We start from the raw sequence: 20,598 nt of genomic DNA, 5'->3' as shown, positions 1-20,598 counted from the left end.
GTCTCAGAGGATGACCAGAGAAAGACATGAGGCCAGAGATGCAGACTGTATCGAGAAGGGTTTCAGTCTTAAATATAAGAAAACAGATTCTTCTCAAAAGAGTGATTTATCTTTGCACATTACACAGAGAGGTGGTATAACCTCTATCTTGGAGACTTTCAAAACTCAGCTTGACAAAACCTAGAGCAACCAGATTTGGCTTCATAGTCAGCCCTGCTCTGAGCAGGATACAGGGCTTACAGACCCACTCTCATTCAGCCTAAATCTTTTTGTAAATCCGTATTGAAGCATGGAAAGGTGACAGGAGGTTCCCTTAGGCCCTACAGCCATTCAGCACCAGAACTGCAATAGGCATGCTAGCACAGCACATCACTGTCTGTTGAAAGATGGACATTTCCCCATGAATCCAAAAGACTGATCCTGTTCAGTTTGCAATCCGTTTTAAAAACAGGACTGATGCTGGTTTTGACATACAAAGTTTTACATAATTTGCCTATTGGATTTCAAAATATAAACTCTCTTAATATAATAATATAAAATTCAACATGCACACAGGAAGAACAGCTCCCTGATAAAAACTAATTCAACAAGCTAGGAGCCTTCCACACAGAGGAAAAGATAATGAAAAACAAAAAAAAATCAGCACAGCTATTTTGAATTAAGATTTATAGACCCTTGTCCCATCTGACAGATGACTACAGAGCTTCAAATTATATTGGTGGAGTCCAGGCTAAATAAACTAAAATTAATTACACATTTAGTAGCTGAGTTGGCAACTCCTTGTCAAGTGATACTGTGGATACTTATAAGTTTGCAAAGGATCAAGGAAGACCAACTGAATTAATGGCAGAGAAATCCATTGCAGGTTACTGAAGACAACAATAACAAAAAAACAAAAAAAAACAAAAACACAAAAAAAAAAAAAAAAAAAAAACAACAACAAAAAAAAAAAAAAAACAAAAAAAAAAAAAAAAAACAAAAAAAAAACACATTTGCCCTAGTAAGTCTCTTGAAAATTGCTTCTAAGCTGAGACAGTATCAGGAAGAATTATCATGTACTTTTGCCTTTAATCTTACTCAAGTTATGCTTACTATATTTTCTTGCCTACTGCTGAAGATAGGCTACTGGCTAGATGGACCTTTGATCTGATGCAATACAGCAGGATTTACAGTTTGTAATATACTTTACTTTTGTGATAGAGACATAGCAGGATTGCAGACTGAACTCTTCAGATCAAATACAGAATTGACAATCTGTATAGTGGTTGTAATTTGGAATACTATCTTTTTAATTATTATGATTTTTCTAGTCTCAGTTGCTAACACAGCATGTTTATTATGGTGTTTCTATGTTTTCACATTCACCCACATACAAGCTGTCTGTCTACCCCTACTAACTTCTAAGTCACTGATATAACCAACATCCAACAGATTTGAGAGAACAGATGTTCTCAAACAGGACAGAACCCCGCAGTTTGCGAGAGGTAACTGTCTAAAGGAGACAGGAAAAAAAATGAGAACCTATACTGAAAAGAAGGTGAGAATAACACAGTTTCAGGAATTTGGGACAACGGTGGCTGATCAACTACTTTGTCAGCAAATTTTTCTCAATCTGTCACAAAACAGACTGTTTGCTTGTTTCATCAACCAAAGATACAGGGCAGAGCATCTTGTGAGTCAACTTGCAGTCAACCAAGGAGAGTTTGTGCAGAGGCAACTGGAGTTAGGATATTGTAATATGCACCTACAGAGAGAAAAATAGAAGATGCAGGCAAACAAGAAATCTACAGTGGGGGAAGAGGAGGGGGAAGCGAGATGTGGCAGGAATGAATTCAAAACATTCCTGATTTTTAAAAAAAAGGAGAGAGAGAGCCTTCATTAACTTCTCAGAGAATAGCTGTAAACCCAGTTTAACTAGTCATAAAGTCATGGCTGCCTGCATTACTCTTAAAGTATCATAAAGCACTGGATGTCTGTAATGATGCATTTGGTCATAAAATTATTTCTTTTTTTCCCCTTGAGCCATAGGGGACAACGCTAGATTAATCTAATTGGGGATCAAATCATTGTAATTATATGTATAAAAAACTAACTACATGGCTTTGCCTGAAATTATCATTGGAAAGACTATCAGGATACTCCAGTAACGTTATTTTCCAAGTGTTTGTATGTCTGGACAAGTAATTTCCCCTTTAAATGCTACAGATACTGGATATACACAGTTGAATTTGGGATAACTCCAACATTTCTACAGAATATGTTAGCTTTTATTACAGTTTTGAATATTCAAACATTAGTCCTGTGTTTTTACTTGAGAACAGATATAACCTGCATGGAACCACAGAAATATACATGTGTATTTTGGAAAGAATTTGTCAAATTCAGCTTTTAAATTAAAGTTATTTAATTAATTAATTTTTAAATTAAAATCAGCAACAGCTTGTACAGAACAGAACGTATTGAAATGAGTCCCCCTCATTTTGTGAAAACAGTTTTATGGTTCCTCAATATTCTTTCTTGGCTTTCAACTTCAGCCCCAACAGAGCACCTGCTGGCATAGTGCTTTCCAATAAAGCAACAGAGACTATATTTCTGGACATTTCAATGGTATCTGTCAGGAAGGACAAAGCTTTGAACTGGAGACACTTTTCTGAGAATTATAGCTGCACAGAAAACAACATTGCCTCTGCCTGACTTCTCAAACAAAAGTGAAAAAGGAGGAGCAATAAGTCAAAAACAAGAAGGAAAAAGTATTTCTATTAACCTAACTCTGTGGGAACAAAACTCCAGATTAGCCAGGAACTGCAAAACCGCAACTGTACAGACAATGCACCCCAGTCCAGCAAATTGGGTGAAAAAAAACCTCCAACTCAAGAGAATGGACATTAAATATACACAAGGATGAATAATCACTTGAAAGATTATCCAGTTGGAAAGCATCTAAAACATCCATGCATTTAAGTATTAATTCCATTCACAGATTTGTGAAGCCATACCATAGTCACTATATAGAATCCTATGAAAAGAGCTTTAAAAGTATCAAGTAACAATTCAAATTCAAGGCCAGAGAAAGTATTTACGTGTTTGACAAACTTGAGAAAAAAATGGGCATCCTTACTCTTGATCTGTTTTTACAGATTCAACATGACCACGTTTTTCACAGACCTCATGTGAAGTAAATAAAGAAGGCAAAGTGAAGCATTCTCTGAGACTTTCTTTGTAATGCACTAAACCAATGAATACATGACAATAATCTGACCTGGTTTTTAGAGCTTCCTTCAGACAGTTTTTTCCTACTTTCAGAATCAAAAGCTAAAACTCAAATATTTTCAAAAATCCATAAGTACTGGTCTGAATTAGTCTTTTATCTATTTGAAGAAGTACATGGGTGCCTCTCACTTATGTGTTTTCTGAGGGAAAGAAGGTTAGAACAGTTAAAACAAATAAATACAGCTCTGGATTTATGTTAACAGAAAGAAAATTGTTAGCTAATTGTATTTTTGTTTCTGATCCTTCTCAGACAAAATGTCCTCATGACAAATTATAGTTAGGCAGAACTGCTTTGATTATTCCTTCACATTAAGAATAATGAGCTCATGTATACTGCTGGACTGCAACTGAAATCTGAAATCCATGGAATTACAATCCTAATGGATTTTACAGTTCATCTCATAGCAGTTTATTAAAAAAAAAAAAAAAAAAAAGTCTTGCAACACACAAATATGTTTATGTGTATTTCCCATATATTCGATAGGTTTGGTAACAAACCATAGTATTACCTCCAAAAGCAGCAATCCCTTTCACACCCTAACTATGACGGAACATTCTGTAGCCTACATTTTAATAGAAAAAAGCTATTAAGATTCCAGAAAATACGTATAAATCACATGATAACAAACTTGTTTAAGCTGTTCACTCCACAGCCACTTCCATACATATAAGTTACCATGTGTGCTTATATAAGAACATGGATGAGAGGAAGACCACAGGGATAAAGCCTCTTACTTATAAAATAGAACAGCAAATCCTCTTTCATCCAGTACCTGGGATTTTTTTTTTCTTCAACACTTCAGTGTACAAACAAGAATAATTTCCATGGTGACATTCAGACACACAAACAAGAGACCATCTGTCATCAGATGTCTCTCTCGTAACACTAGATTACAAATTACATTACGTACATGCAGTTAGTTTATTTTTAATTAAAGTAACAAAACAAAAATTGAACACCAGTCACCTTGTTTATACCTACACACATGAGAAATCCAACATTTATTTACATATTGTAATAAAGCAACTCAGAGCCCTGAATATTAAGATGCACTTACCTTTGTATATTTATTTCTCACCACAGTAAAAGATCACCTGACAGAATGTGCAAGCCTTTTGCTAGGTCTTTTGAGATTTGTAACAGCTTTCATAGCAAATGCTAACTGTGCCTATGAAAATGTTCATGTTTACATTGCTACAACTTACAATCAACAACAGAAGCAAAAATCTGCAGTAAACATGGGCCTCTCCTAGCTCCGCATTTCACTAGAGAAAACGTTACCTATTTTTATTTCATACTTTTGGAAAGAAAATTAAACTGAGTTTCTATAGGAAAAGTAGAGCATGCATAGAGGAGTTGAGAAAAGACTACTTACACTAGTTGTGCTGTTGTAATTCCAAATCTTGATCTTGGATATACCAAAGTCATGTGACCGGGTGGGGTTGCGGATAACAAAGTAAAGTTGGATGGGAGGATGGAAAGGGCACATCCAAAGGAAGCATTCCTTTGTCGTCTAAAAACACACACAAGCAGACTGTCACCAGTACACCTTCTTCCAAAGCAGGATATCTAATTAACTCACCTCCCCACAGGAAAAAATCAATTGGAAAAGTAACCATTTAATAAAATCTGTTATGTTAAGAGCAAAACCTTAACCTTATTTTCAAACAGTAAATCCAACTCTCCTGCCTGTAAGACAGCTCTCAACCTGACTATTAGATAAAGGTCAGCTGCTTGCCTTCCCAAGTGAGACATCTGCATGCTCATGAATGACAGGCAGTCTGCCATGCTTTGGAACTGCAGGGTCAAAGCAAGTCCAGTTTATTTTAATCAAATTAATCAGCTTTGCTGGCACTAGAGAGGATCACTGAGCACAATGGACACTGCATAATCATTTCACAATTTCTTAAAGTGCTTGTGCTCCTGTTTTACCATCTAAGGAGGGGAAACATCAAATTTATTTCACTCCCTTTATTTAAATCAGGATTTGCAGATAATTAATTTCACTTACAGATATATTTCTTAGAGCTATATTTGAATTTTTTTTAAGATAAAATAGAAATCTCCAACATCGATTTTACAGACAACTGACAACCAAGATAGCTTAAATACCAAAGTATGCCTAATTCTGGGCACTGTTCAAGAGTGCTATTTGTACATGTTTAGAAACAGAAAAAGGATGTGTGGCAGTTCAGAAAGAAGCAAGGAATAAAGAGTTTCAAAATCAAATGTTACCCCAAAACAGAGAAGAATAAGGGCAACATGTAAACATACATGTAAACAACATTTCAGTGACCTGAGAAGAGCAGGTAAATTACCTCCCTTCCTAGTTTCAATAATCCATAGTGCATACAGTCACACAGCAGGTACACAAAGCCAATATTTTTCCACATCCTTTCACTTAGAACTGAGCCTTACAGTTTTCCCTATAGATGGTAAATAAAACTTTCCTATCGAGTAATTTAAATATATATCTGATGATGCTAAGGACAGATCTCTGCCTGCCTGCTGAACAAGCAGAACCAGTTCTCAGAGTGGTCATCTACCTGTTCAAAGTTCTGATTGTTGATGTCATCTCTGCCCCAGAGGCCTCTCAACAAGCTTTGGGACATCATTGTTACTTTGAATGCATTTGGGGCATAACAACTATACAAGCACCAGAAGGGCTTATTCCTTTTTACATTAAAAAGGAAAGAAAGTCTATTGACATTGAACAATATCCCTCAAACCAGTGAAAACCCAATTCCAGGATCAATTTCAAGGCTACATCATATTATTCGAGTCATATTGTGAACAAGCATGATCAAAAAAGGAATAATGATTCTCTAACAGCAGACAACACGTGATGAAGGTCTTCTCCAGACCTCAGACCTCTTAAGTGAGAACCTGATAGCCTAGAAATCAGTAGGTTCTCTGGGTGTACTGATATAGAGCCAGAGTTACTTTAACAGGCAGACAGCAGACTCAGAGCCAAAACAGACTCTGGAGAGACCCATTTGTACTTCTATCCAGAAGCTCTGTAAAGGCTGCAGATCTTCCAAACAACAGAAGAAATAATCAGCCTGGCTCCAATATGTTGTCTTGAGTGAGACGCAACTTGGAGATAGTATTGTTTGTCAGTAGCATGAGCATACTCATTTCAAAAGAGCTGACACCAGAACTTCAAGATACATTAATGAATCCATGCCAAAACTCAGTCTGCGGAGGACGCTCATGCTTTATAACATTATACATTAGGTACTCGGCTCTGGAGTCTAGAGTTACCATCTTTGGCATTAACGCTGAAAAAATCTAGCCCCAAAGTTCTTTGAACTATCAGGGTGAACCTGAAATGCCAGGAGTATTCATTGTATTTGAGCTGGATCAAAGCAAAAAGTGAGAGCAGGAACCTTTGTCTTTAGATTTTCTGAGAGATTGGCCTCTGATACATTGCTTTGTGGCGGCACTGAAGGTATGCCCGATGCAAAGGAAAGGAAGGCTTGAGCCTTGAGGAAATCAACAATTTAAAGGACTATGTTACACTGTAATCAGTTAAAAATAAAATATCATGGCTTAAGAATAATGGGATATGTGAATATATGAAAAATGCTGTATAATGGATTAATAATTACATTACTACACAGTATATAACTATCCAGAAAGACTGAGAATCACAACTACTACTACTGAGTGTAAACCGGCACAGAACATGGCCTATAAACGAGACAAGGCATTTATGACACACAAACTACAACTTCCAGGAGACAGCAAGAAAGATGTTACAAGTAGAAATATTTGTCTGGAAATAACATTCCATACTGAGTTTCAATTAACTTTTAGAGTATTACACATTTGCCCTCTTTCTATTTTCATTCACCCTGCAAGTCGAAGAGTATCACTAGCACGAAATGCACTAAAATTTGTACTTTTAAAAGACTAAGTCATTTAGTAAATTCAATCACTAATATCATACTCATTTTTATTAGAATCCTAGCTCTGAAGTCCCACGGTGAGTTTTGAACACTTTATATCATCAGTATGTCAAAACACATAGAGCAAATCCCAAGAACAACTGAAAATATGGCAGTATGAAGAGCTATGAAGTTTTCTGATCTCTGCAGTAGCACCAGAATTTCACAGAATCACAGAACTGTAGGGGTTGGAAGGGACCTCAAGAGATCATCGGGTCCAACCCCCTTGCTAAAGCAGTTTCCCTAGAGCAGGTTTCACAGGTAGGTGTCCAGATGGACCTTTAATATCTCCAGAGGAGACCCCACAACCTCCCTGGGCAGCCTGTCCCAGTGCTCCGTCACCCTCACCGTGAATTAGTTCTTTCACATGTTGGTGCGGAACTTTCTGTGCTCCATTTTGTTGCCATTGCCCCTTGTCCTGTCCCCACAAACCACTGAAAAGAAGTTGGCCAAATCCCTCTGTCTCCCACACTTAAGGGATTTATAGACATTTATAAGATCCCCTCTCAGTCTTTTCTCAAAGCTGAACAGAGCCAGGTCTCTCAGCCTCTCCTCACAGGGGAGACGGTCCAGGACCTGTGTCATCTTTGTGGCCCTCCGCTGGACTCTTTCCAGGAGATCTCTGCCTTTTTTGTACTGTATTTCATTTCAGTTATTGAGATTTCATTGTCTTCAGTACGTAAAAGCACCTCATCTTACTATCTAACAGGAGAACTATGAAGTAGTTTTCTTTACCACACCATACATTTTTCTTAATCTCTTGTTCAAAAGCACCTACCTAACCATCCTTATTCTTCCACGGTCCTTCTCTAGGTAAAAGCATAACAAGGGGACAGGAGAAAAGAAGTACATTTCAGTCTTAAGTTTGCAGTCCTAAGTTTACTGAAATTCACATTTAATAAATGGATGAAAAAGCAGTGAAGCTCTTATACCTTCAGATCACAGGTAGTACTTGGTTTAACAGCAGATGTAATGTAAAAAATGCAAAATTTCTTGTCCTTAAAGTTTTGTGATCTTGTTCTATGGATACTATAATTATATTACAATAGTTTAAAAACTGAATGTGTTCCTTCACCCAAGATAATATCACAGTGTTTATATATAAAGAGGCACAGATAAATGTGTCTCCCTCCAATTGCTAAGTTAACTAAGTCAAATAAATTAATCAAATTCTGTTCAAAAATATTACAACTGAATACCAACATCTTGTACAGGAAAGCTGGATTTGTTAATAATAAATTGCAATTTTTATGTTTTTAATTTTCAGATAGCTGTTCTGCAAGTCAGGTTCAAAATGAAATCATGCAATCAAACAAAAAACTTTAGCGATGGAATATTACAGAAATAGTAAAATAAGAAGTTGTTACATTCCGGACTAAGCTGTCTTACATTTAAGTTCTGATTGACCAAGCAGCACAAATCTCCTGGGTAGTCAGCATTTCGAATGTCCACATCATGAGGAGACACAAATATCTTTTCATTGCATAAATCAAAGAATTCCACCTCTCTCAAGCCAACATTTACTGGATTTCCCCAGTTCGAAAGAAGTTCCATAGTCACATAAATGGCATCTCGTACTTCCACACTTGTCATCTGGACCCAAATGAAATAGAACAATTTGACAAAACAACAAAGCCTGCAGCAACATGAAGACTGTTAATACTACAATGCTGACAATTCAGAAGCAAAATGCCTTTAAACACAAAGCTATCTGGATGATATTTAATCAATTATTCTGGACTCTAATAATTCTGTCCCACACCAACTAATAAACCTATAGCAGGGTAAGAGAACAGAACTTATCACCCTCTTATCATCCACTCCAAACCTAAGGAGAAAACAGCTCTCTGTTTTGTCTTCTTCATTTGTCATTCTGATGAAAAGAGGAACGAGTTTTCTGCTCACAGAATAACACGTGAGCTGCGATTACAAACTATACTGTAAAACTTCAGGGTAAGAGTCAAAAACAGGAGGCATGAGCAACATGAATTATATTTTATGGCTTTTGAGTTTTTCAAATATTGTTTATTAAACATTTTTGTCAATTCACATATTTGGTAAGAGTTAAAAATATCACTGTCGCAGAGACTGCAGGTTTCTAAGATACATTCTACTAGCAGAACTGTTTCCATCTTAATTAAAAAAAAAAAAAAACCAACACAAACACACAATGTGCAGATTTGTACAAGCCAGCACAAGCTCACTGATATTTGATGTTTTGCCTCCCACATGATGTAAGAGCATGAAGCATAGAGACAGCTAAACAACTTCCATATCTCTTGCCAATAAGCAGTCCAATAGAACCAGACTACCAGGAGACAAGTGGGAGAAGGAATTTATATAGATAAGATCTCTAAAAGAGAAACTTCTGTTGAAGAACCTTTGCTATCCTTTGCTTTAGATCACCTTGATGATTAACAAAGGGCCTTATTCTTACTGACTAACAAGCAGTAATCTGTTTTACTACACAAATTATAAGGTCTATTAAAAGCATGAATAAGCAGAGACCACTACACTACAACAGGCCTGCACCCAAGATAGCACCCATTAAATGTGCTGACATATTTTAGAAAGAGATGCATCAGATCACTATGGCTAAGTCATCCAAAATGTGTTAGAGTTCATGTAAGCTGGTAAACATCAGCATGTTCTCAGGAAAAACTGAGAAATTTCTCAGAGTACCAGCTGCTTTGACACTCTTGACTAAGAAAGTAAATAGTTTAGGTGTATTTCTGTGTAGTTTTATGTTATCATTACGGAAGCAATGCTTTTCTACTACAACAAATATACTGAAGAAACAGATTTATTGACTGTTAGGAATGAAAGAAATTAAATGATTTAGATAAACAAAATAATCTGGTTACATGGATTTCTTGCAATGGCTCTATGGAATGAAGCCTGACAACCTCTTAAAAATATCAAGAAGTTGGGACCCTCTTTAGCAATCTGAATTTTTCATCATTTTCACCAGAGAAACACAAATTATGTTGCTAAATCATCACAAGGAGGAGTCAAGGATGTATCCAACACTAGAACACAACTCTCAAGAGGAGAAAAGGCACCCTAAGCAAGATGAGAACATCAGTGGGGTCTTCAAAAAGCCCTACCACAGCAGAGAAGAAAACAACTATCACTTCTATCGCAGAAAGTGCTACACAGAAACAGTTGTAGTAAATGTGAACTAAAGAGGTCCTTTATGTTCCCTTCTACCTTACAGACTACAAGAATTAAGTAATCCAAAGAGGTACCTACTAATAAGACGAAGAACAGAGAGCTGCTTTCTAAGGCTTTGAAGTGGACTGCAATTTAAGAGGATGATAAATTCTCTACTATTACCTTGCCATAGCTTTATTAGTTGATGTAAGGCAGAATTGGTGGAATGCAGATCATTCAATGCACTTGTATTTCAGTGGTACTGGCAAGGATCAGTTATGGTGCGCATATACACAGACCTTCTCTCTTAAAATGGAATCTGCTTCAGATTTTTCATCAGAAAGGAATATTTCATTGTCACAAGCAGAATGGCTCTCAGTCTCCTGAAGGATTTTCAGAAGTTTCTGTTGTTGTCTGAAACACACATTCTTTTATATGTTATTTCCTTATAATTCTTGCATTTTTAAGAAATAGTTTCATTTGTGTGAAGGTGAAGAGATGATAGGATGAACCCACACAGCCCACAGAACAATCTCACATATACCCATGCTGAATGACAACTGTTGCAGCATCCCACCTTAGATACACACAGTCTAGTTAGAAGACTGGGCTCCAGTTCTCTGAACCAGTCTGAGAAAGTAATACACAGGAAATACAAACAGAAGTACATGGTTAATACAGACTGCTGGCAGTTCAGTTCTGATTCACAGCCATTAGCCCAAGGCTAGAACCTTCTCTATGTTTTTGTCAATACTTGCCCAAAATCTTGGGCATCTAGAGACTATTGGGTGTGGTGGTGCCCAGTACTGAAAAATATCCCATCAGAAAAGGAAGCTAGCCTTAAAGGAAATATACATACCTGCTTCCAAAAGGACAAATTCTCTCAACAGCTTCTGTGAGTGCAGCCCTTGCCTGACTTTTTTCTGAAGGTTCATCCATTGCAGAGAGAACAGATAAAACAGAAAACTCCTATGTAAGAAAAAAATAAACATTTCATTCACATTGTTCTCAGCTAATCTTAGCTAATCTGTAACTCTAAACATGTAGTTAAAACAGAGAAAAAGCCCATCAGTTTTTACAACGCTATAGGTTCTTTCTCTACCTGCACACCACTGCTTAAGTATACGCTGATCCCTTTGTTATTTTTCCTAAACATTTGCTGGTAGCTTCTGTTAGAGACAGAATATACAGCATGGTGAACAACTAGTCAGATGAGGAATGGCAGTCCTTCTGTTCTTAGGTCATTTCTATCTCTCTGATTTTCGAAGACTAAGAGAACTTTAAAATGCTTAGAAGTGAATTACTTCTTCAATGTTATGCATTGTTATACATCTAATTATCAAAGGCCAAGTTTTTACAATTCCTTCATTGTGTAGTAGAATTAAACTACTTCTGGAAGATCATTTAGGTCAGCTTCAGGACAGGGGGCTTTTGAAACTCCTTCTCAAGTGTCAAGGTAACGTTACATCTGTTTTAAATATTACTTCTTTATTTTTTAAGAATAACAGTCAGAACACCAGCACGCAGATACTTATAGTTTTGTGATTTCTTTCCAATGAATGATCTCACATAATGTATCTCAAAAACAGGAGAACTAAGATTGAAGAATTGACCTAGATTGCAACAACACCATGTTTAAAGTACTCACCTAAAATAAAAGAACATTTTATCCTTGGCTCCTGACCAAAACCCCCCAGAAACTTATTGTTGACTCAGAGATGACAGTGGATACAGATTCACCATAGCATTATCTCACAAATTCAGGGACAACATTTTAGGTTAAAGCAGAGCTGTCTCAGAATTCAAATGAGTAAATCCAAAAGGCAATACGCACATCTCTTTTCCTTCCTGTATATGTGGGGGTCCCAAACACCAAACTAGAAGCAGACTTTAAATCCATGAACACTGTCCAAAACAGACAGTTCTGTAAATTTCAGTTTATGCCCAAATTTCTTTATCTACTTTCTTTTTGTTAAGAGAACCGAGGTATTATTACAACTAATCATCGGCTAGGACAATCAGGACAAACTTCCCAATTCTTTGTCTAAACAAGGAATAATAGTTGGATCTGAATCTGAAAGGAGTAGATTTTCACTTATTTCCTTGTTTATTTAAGAATTTTTTAATTGCCTTTGATAAGAGATATACACAAATTGCATACCTTACAATCTGCATATGTATTAATAGGAAACTGTGCTCATATTAATGAGTTCAGTAGGAAGGTAGGATTTATTGGCATGGAAGTAACGTATTATGTTGCTTAAGAAGCTTCCAGAAACAGAATTGTTCAAATGGGTCTGTAGCTGTGTATTTGACTGTATAGACATATCATGTGACTGGTCTATCACTTGTTTGGTGATCCATGAAATTAAGAGTGCATTACGGGATGGTATCCCAAGGAAGCAGATTTAAAAAACAAAACAAAACAAAGACCCCGTATGGAAGAACAATACAAATCCAACTAGAGTTGAGAGACATCACCATTCATTCTTACACAACCTTATAATTATGTACGAATTTTAGGATTATAATTCATGTTTAAGGAAAGAATGTCTTTTTTTTTGTACTTGATCAAACATCAATTTTGCCATACCTTTTGAGGATATGTGGAAACAGACTGTCTTTTCAAATCTCTCTGCAAGACTTCATTTTCAATTTGCATAGCCTTAACCACAGCTGAAACAGAGAGATCAGAATCCTTCTCACACACATTCTTTCGAGCTGATGAAAGTGGTCTTTCTGGTCGACTTAATGGTCCTGCCAAAAGAAGGAATGGGTCCAGCCATACAGATATGGAACATTACAACAGCATACATTTGAAACATCCACTTCAGTTACTGAAACAGAGCTATGTTAATAGTCTGTAACCATCCCAAGCAAGGCTGAATTGCTCCAATTTGTTGTCCTACTTTAGGACTCCACATCTACTTTAGACAACAGCTGAAACTGTAAAACTGAAAAGAGGAAAGAAAAGTGACAAATGAGAAATGGCATTTTTAAGCTTTAAAGTGCTTTTGCACTTTTCTTTTTCTTCAGATAATGAATGGAAGTGCCTTGTAACAGTTAAATGAAAAAGAAATGCTTAAAATTTCAGCACAACAACGTTTTTCAGTGAAACCTGGGTAATTCAGCTGTTTTGGAGGAATCCGAAGACTCTTCTAAAAAAACAAACAAAAAAAACAAAACAAAAAAAGATGTTGTGGTTTAACCTGGCAAGCAACTAAGCACCACACAGCCGTTCACTCACCCTCCCTCCCACCCAGGATGAGGAAAGGGAATCAAAAAAAAGTGAAAGCTTGTGGGTTGAGATAAAGACAGTTTATTGGGACAGAAAAGAAAAGAAAGGAAAATAATAATGATAAGAGTACTACTACTACTACTAACATGTACAAAAGAAGTGATGCACAATGCAATTGCTCACCACCTGCTGACCGATGCCCAGCCTATCCCTGTACAGCAGTTTTCCCCCACCCTGGCCAGCCCCCCCATATTAATTGTTCAGCATGATATTATATGGCATGGAATACCCCTTTGGCCAGTTGGGGTCAGCTGTCCTGAGTCTGTCCCCTACCAGTTCCTGCTGCACCCCCAGCCTGCCCACTGGCAGGACAACGTGAGAAGCTGAAATATCCTTGGCTTAGTGTAAGCACTGTTTTGCAATAATTAAAACATCAGTGTGGTATCAACATTATTCTCATCCTAAATCCCAAACACAGCACCATTCCAGCTACTAAGAGGAAAATTAACTCTATCCTAGCCGAAACCAGGACACAAAACCAAGTATGACCTTACCAACTAAACAGTCAAAAATGCCCGAACACGCACCCATCTTCCCAAATGCACAACAGAAAAATAGAAATATCACAGCTTGGAAACAGATTTATGGGTTTAGAGGAGAGGAAAATAAAGTTTGTTATTTTCACTTGCTTTTTTTAAGGGAAAAAAAAAATGAAGTGAGATTTGGATACATTAATATCCTACAACATCTTCAGGTGTAGAACCAAGTCCTTTTTATTCTGCCTGCAGTCCATCAACTAGTGTGACTGATGAGGCTTGTTTCTTGTTTAGAATCTGTTATGTTTATCTGTCAGGTTTGCATCTGTATATTTTGTTTATGACTTTCCCCTTTTCCTTAGGATCCCATTTGACAAGATCCTCGATCAGATCATCTTACTGAATTAAACATTCCCCTATTCCACATGCCCTTATCAGTTAGTGTGACTGACTAGGTTTGGTTCTTTCCGCCTCCCTTATTTGCCAGTCTGGTCTGTGTCTCTGTATGTTGTCTATGGATTCCTCATCTGCTTACTAAAAGGAAAATGAGGAAAAAAAGAGAAAAGCTGATATTGTAAAGGTCCCTAACCAGACACACTTACAGAAGCAGTGATTCTCCTTCCACATGCAGTTACACAGGTGGGCACAAAGAATGGGACAGGACACCAGTATCACAGCACAGTACCGTTTTAGACATGCACATTACTAAATTTTGATTCCATTCCACTACTCCTGCAATATTTGTTGAAGATGATATTAGCACCATTTACTGTTATGCTCTACTGTGCTTAAGTGCTGTCCTTGCACCCATCTATCATTTGTCTACCCAAAGCGGCAAGAAAGCTGTTTTTTTCTGCTGTGGGAAAACCATGTTCATTTCCTGCTGTAAATGCATTGTGTAAGTATTTCAACAAGGGCTAAATTCCTAACTTTAGGACACACTTCTGTTAATACCATAAGGAATAGATCTCCATCAGGAAAATGAGAAACACAGAGCAAGTACAAGGAACAAAAGGAAAATAAAGTCTTAGGGTGCGGAAGCAAAAAGAGAAGGAAGGTAATAAAGATACATCTGAAGACCAAAGTGTACAAGCTCTAGACTTTCTCACAGTTTTACAAAAGTTAAAACTCCTGAGGTACTAAAAACAACACAAAAAGACAACAGCTAAGAAAAATTTCATTATGACAGATGTGCGCTGAAATTACACCCAAACCAATGGGGAAAAAAGCATGAAAACTCTCCTTATTGACATTATATATTCTTATTTCTTACTATAGCAAATTCTTTCATGTCTTTCCAGCTGCAAGGACTCAGCAGAGAGTGGCCGACTGATTTTATTTTTTACCACAACTGGTCTGACAGGAATGTACATTTCAGCATTATCTTTTCTTTTTGCTGAGAGAACTCGTACTGGCTTCAATTCTGCAAGATAATAAGGAAACAGGAAAAAAAAAAAATCAACTTCAGAGATATTAGGGAACAGTCAGCCAGGAAAAATTTATTGGACCTTAAATACTTAAGTTTTGCCACTTTAATTATGCTGGCATAGGTAAAGTGATAACCCATATCTTTCCTTCCTTTTACTGACGCGATTCTATTGATGTATTAATACATATGCATGGCTTGCACTGACCTAGCGAAACAAAATGAAATATTTCACTGTGAAGTATGTTAGACCAGTATATCCTGACTGCAGCAGGTATTTTTCAGCATTACTGAAAAAAACAAAACAAAACCAAAAAAAAAAAAAACAAAAAAAAAAAAACAAACAAGAAGCACAAGAAACCAAGTCATTAATTAATATAGTTGTACCAAAAAATATCTTAAAACTGTCTTATTAAGAAGTTCCAAAGTGGGAGAGGGTTGCGTAGTGCATTTCATAAGAACAGTTACCTACTCTTTCATTTGAGAATTATTAACAATTCCTTTGCTTGCATCACAGCTTTGAAACTTCTCACTAGAAAAAATAAAATCACATATCTTGTTCACGCTGCCACTGTGCCCCTTGTTCCTCTCCTGTCTTCTGCTGCTGCCTTTCCACACACTACTCATTTCCATGATATTAAGAAGAGCAAAAGAACACTCCTTTACTCAATTCATGCAAAGATTTTTCCTCTCTACTTGACCAATTAACTACAGATGAAGAAAAAAAAAAAAAAAAAGAACAATGGAACAATGAATGTATCTGAAATAGGTTGGGAAACTAAGTCTGGTTTCTGCCTGAACTTTCTACTTTTAACAAGCTAATTGTCAATGAGATCTAGTGACTGGTTCTGGGCTTGGACACTGAGGTCTCCAAAGAAGACCTGATGGGGTTGGGGGGTAGGGGGGGGAGTAGCTAAAAATCCATCTGGCAAATTGACAGATCTACAATCAAGCTTAAATAGCACATGCTATGATAACAGGCATCCAGCACCCAAAAATGTGAAATGGAGGAAGCTGAGACTAGGAAAATTTGGCTGCTCTGATTACTGCAAAAACAGTTCCAAAATATACTTTCAGAAGTCTCTTGAGAAATCTCAATCTGAGACAATTGTTGTTCAGGTGTCTAGACCTGGTGATGCAAGTGGGTTTACCAGGGCTATATCTTGGTTATCCCTGAAGAAAAAAAAAATTAAACATAGAGTCCCAGAAAAATGGAAGAAATCAAAGAATGACAATAAATTTCTGTTTACATCTCCCCACACATGCCAGAGCCAGCAGAGCTGCTCTGACAGTGATTAAGTCTGCATGACAATCTTCAACCAAGTAACGGGAAAGCAAAACATAAGGAAGTCACATCAAAGGAGCAGCACAAGAACCTGCCTGACAGTGGCCAGATGAGGGCACACTCTGAGCACGCAGTACCAGAGTAACACTCTCCTCGAGAAACACTGACCAGTCCTTTAAGGACTTCTTGGACAGGAAGATGCGTGTAAAACATTTTTAACAAACAACAGCGTCCCTATCATCTTCCATGAAGTTGTGTAAATCTTTCTTGAATGCACTTAAAATTTGGCTGTCACATCATTTGGCACTGGGAGCTACCATTTATTTGTATTTGCTTTAGACTTGCTGCCTGAAAACATCGTTGCTGCTCTCAGTCCTTGCATTACAAATGAAAGTGATTAATATACTAGCACCATATGCTATTTTATAGAGCTCAGTCCAATCCCTTCTGCATTTCTAGAATCAAACATCTCTCTTCACAATGAAAAATTATTGCTTCCTTTGTTACTCCTTGCATAAAAGTTTCTGTTGTATTCCAGTTTACAATTGTTACACTCCACTGTACCTTTTACATTTAGAAAAGACTTGATTCCTTTCAATCAAGTCCACTCGAAGGCTAATTAAGCTGGAGACCTGGTATGTTCTCCAACCTTAGTGCTCAGTAAAGCACAACACATGGGCTTGGTTGGAGGAGAGCCGGAGCCCAGGGTCATCACAGCAGTGAAATAGATCTTCAAGTAAAAGCAGAAACCATGAAACTTCTGCGACTTCCCATTAGGAAGAAAAAAAGGAAAAAAAAAGCAGATGAGGTATTCTGGGGGGCGGAGGAGATCATAGTTCAGTGCCTTAGAAATATTACACTTACCTGGAACATGAGAATCATCTTAAGACTATGCACATGCATCAAATACATGTATGCACACCTGATAAGTGCATATTACAAACAGGATGGATGAAGAGACAAGCAGTTTTGGTACCCCTAACCCCATCATGACACACCTCCAGAAAAGCCTTGAAGCTTTATGTGATGTGGATTCTCTGAGACAATCCCAAGGAATTTCAGAAGGAAAGCCAATCTGAGGAAGGGATGTTGGATAGCAGAAACGAAGAAACATTACAAATAAAATGGGTGAAGAATGAGGAGTTAAAATGTCAGCACAAGTTTTAGATAGCATTTTTAAAGAGCTATTTTTTCAACTGTGGCAAACATTTGTGCTAACAAAAATAAACAGTAAAGACCTATCATGTGAAACACAGTGAGCTACTGAGGAAGCAATAAGAGAAATTTCTGAGTGGAAAACCATGATTCTGAATCAGTGGAAAAGGCAGCTGAGAAGAACTGAGCTACCCTGGTATACACTTATTCATACACAGTCCTGCAAATAGCACATTAAGAAACAAAACAGGAAGTTCTCAGATACTACTAATACAGAAATACTCTGCCCTTGGAGTAGCAGTCTGCAACAACATTACCATTTTGTTTGATATACTGTTAACACTTAAAAACAAAAAAATTTTCCTGAACACCTGGAATTCATTCATAGAAATGCTAGGTCTTGTGCTGTACAGGTTCAGACTGGGTGATGCAGTCATTCGCTCTGATTTATATCATTATGTAAAAGCTGGACCTACAGCCCAGGAACCAGAGAGAGTGTCTACTGTATGCCTTCTGTATTCAGAAGCAAGTATTTATTTGTCAAAAACAGTTAAGCTTTTCTGCATATTACTTTCACTGTAACATAATACAGAAACTAATTTCTTTTCTTTTATTTTTTCTTTTTTTTTTTTTGTTGTTATTTTTGTTATTTTTTCCTCCCCATGTTGGTCCTGAAACCTGCATCCCTGAGGACTTCAAACTCATTAGTGCAACCTTGAGAGAAAAGCTGGTCTAGAAGGCTGAAGCTACAGCTGGAAGTGGAAGCAGCTGTCAACACTGAGAAGCCATGTACGCCTACAGCCTCAGTTGTCTTTCCTCTAGCAAACAGCACAGCAAATCCCAGTGTACAGCTCCCTTGGGCATAAGAGATCCCTACCAGATGAGAACAAATAACCAGCTATGTTATGATCTCATCTCTGACAGCAGCAAGGAATATAGAACAGGGAGGAATATAGAATATATGGTGCAATTCTTCACCATGCTGAAGCTTGCAGCTAGCTCATAAAGTACAATGAATTTGCTACCCATTAATTTGTTAAAACTGCTCCTGAAGCCATCAATATATTTTACCTTCTAAATACCCTATGGCAATGATTGTCATATTTATTTACCCATCACTGTTATAGGATGTCTATCCATATATACATACAAATTGAATGTTGTACCTCTGATTTTAACTATACACAGGCTCAATGTGGATTCTGGGACTATGAGAAACAGGCTATCATCTTTGTATCTTTATAATCTATTAACTTATACTTAAAAACAAAAAAAAAAAAAAACAACACTATTTCAATAAGGACATATAGTAAGAGAAGAGTCTTTATTAAAAGTCTACCCAAAGACATAACACAAACCTGGCTGGTTCTGTGTTACCCAGGAAGGAACAGAGGCAAGTAGGGGTGCACACTTGCTTAAAGAAAGCAAGGACACTACACTGGTATGACGCCTTTCCAGCACCTGATTGTGGACATTGGTATTTTGAATTACAGCACAAACCTGTAGTGATTCCCTTAAAAACATTCCCTTAAAAACAATGCTGTCAAAGAACTATTACAATACTGTAGTAGTATAACACATAGAGACTTACTACTTTGATCCTGCTTGTACTCCAGCACAGTAAGGGCACCAGAATCAAGGCCAGAGCATCTCCCAGCATCCTGATGTTCAGAAGCTTCTTTCTGCAATGATCTACTGCTATGCAATTGAAGGCCTTCTAAGCTTGTAGATGTTTCCTCAGTAGAAGATGGTTCTGAAATCACTTCTTCAACAGAGTCATAATCCTCACTAACAGAGTCTTCTTCTTCCATCTTTTTCTCTTCTACACTGAGTTGCAAGCTGTTTTTCAGTTTCTGATACAATTCAGACAAACAAGTTGTCAGGAAAGCTCAAACATTTATTTTAAAATAAACCAATGTGGCTGCCTCTTCCTCCCATAGGAGAAAGAAAAATCTTCTCATGAACTCAGAGCCATGATGTAGTTAAAGATATTCATATTCCTATGTCATGTCTTCATTTCCCTGGTGAAGACATGTAAAGAAAAATCATCCTACATCTCCAATGTACTTTCTTGTCAGAGTCCTTGCAGGGAAATTCTGTAGGCCTAGGAATTTTTGTGCAAAACCAATTTTTAGGAGTAACTTAAAAACAGGAGGTAAGTAATGGAGAAGGCAAGGACACACATTTTTACAGTTTTACACTGTGTCAGACCCAGAGACAGTAGGCACAAATTGGAGCACAGGAGGTTCCCTCTGAGCACCAGGAAGCACTTCTGTGCTGTGCAGGTGTTGGAGCCCAGAGCCCTGGCACAGGTTGCCCACAGAGGCTGTGGAGTTTACTCCTTGGAGATCTCCCAAAGCCACGTGGGCCTGGGCCCCCTGCTCAGGCTGGGGGTGGGAGGGTGCACAGATGGGCCCAGGGGGACCTCCAGCCTCAGCCATGCTGTGAGTCTGCAACAGCAAGATCTCTTTTAAGTAATTTAATATGTGATAATATGCATGTACATATCTGTACTTGAAAAAGCAGTAGAAAAGACATAGCCTGATGAACTAAGCTTCCAGTTTGCAAAGAGGTTTTGAATTGG

At 37.4% G+C, this 20,598-nt stretch overlaps 1 protein-coding gene across 1 annotated transcript in view; it reads right to left on the bottom strand.

Moving 5' to 3' along the window:
• KATNIP (katanin interacting protein) overlaps window positions 1-20,598 on the bottom strand; it is a 71,557-nt gene that overhangs the window by 39,261 nt on the left and 11,698 nt on the right. The window contains exons 6-12 of the mRNA XM_084295778.1: window positions 19,606-19,867; window positions 15,422-15,571; window positions 12,968-13,131; window positions 11,234-11,343; window positions 10,671-10,788; window positions 8,611-8,814; window positions 4,647-4,784 (exon numbers count right to left, since the gene is read on the bottom strand). Of these exons, the coding sequence (XP_084151904.1) occupies window positions 4,647-4,784; window positions 8,611-8,814; window positions 10,671-10,788; window positions 11,234-11,343; window positions 12,968-13,131; window positions 15,422-15,571; window positions 19,606-19,867 (1,146 nt within the window). The remainder of the gene's footprint in view (window positions 1-4,646; window positions 4,785-8,610; window positions 8,815-10,670; window positions 10,789-11,233; window positions 11,344-12,967; window positions 13,132-15,421; window positions 15,572-19,605; window positions 19,868-20,598) is intronic.

This window comes from Netta rufina (assembly GCF_964035555.1).
Source record: "Netta rufina genome assembly, chromosome: 15".
NCBI lineage: Eukaryota > Metazoa > Chordata > Aves > Anseriformes > Anatidae > Netta > Netta rufina.
This window is presented reverse-complemented; position numbering and strand designations above follow the sequence as displayed.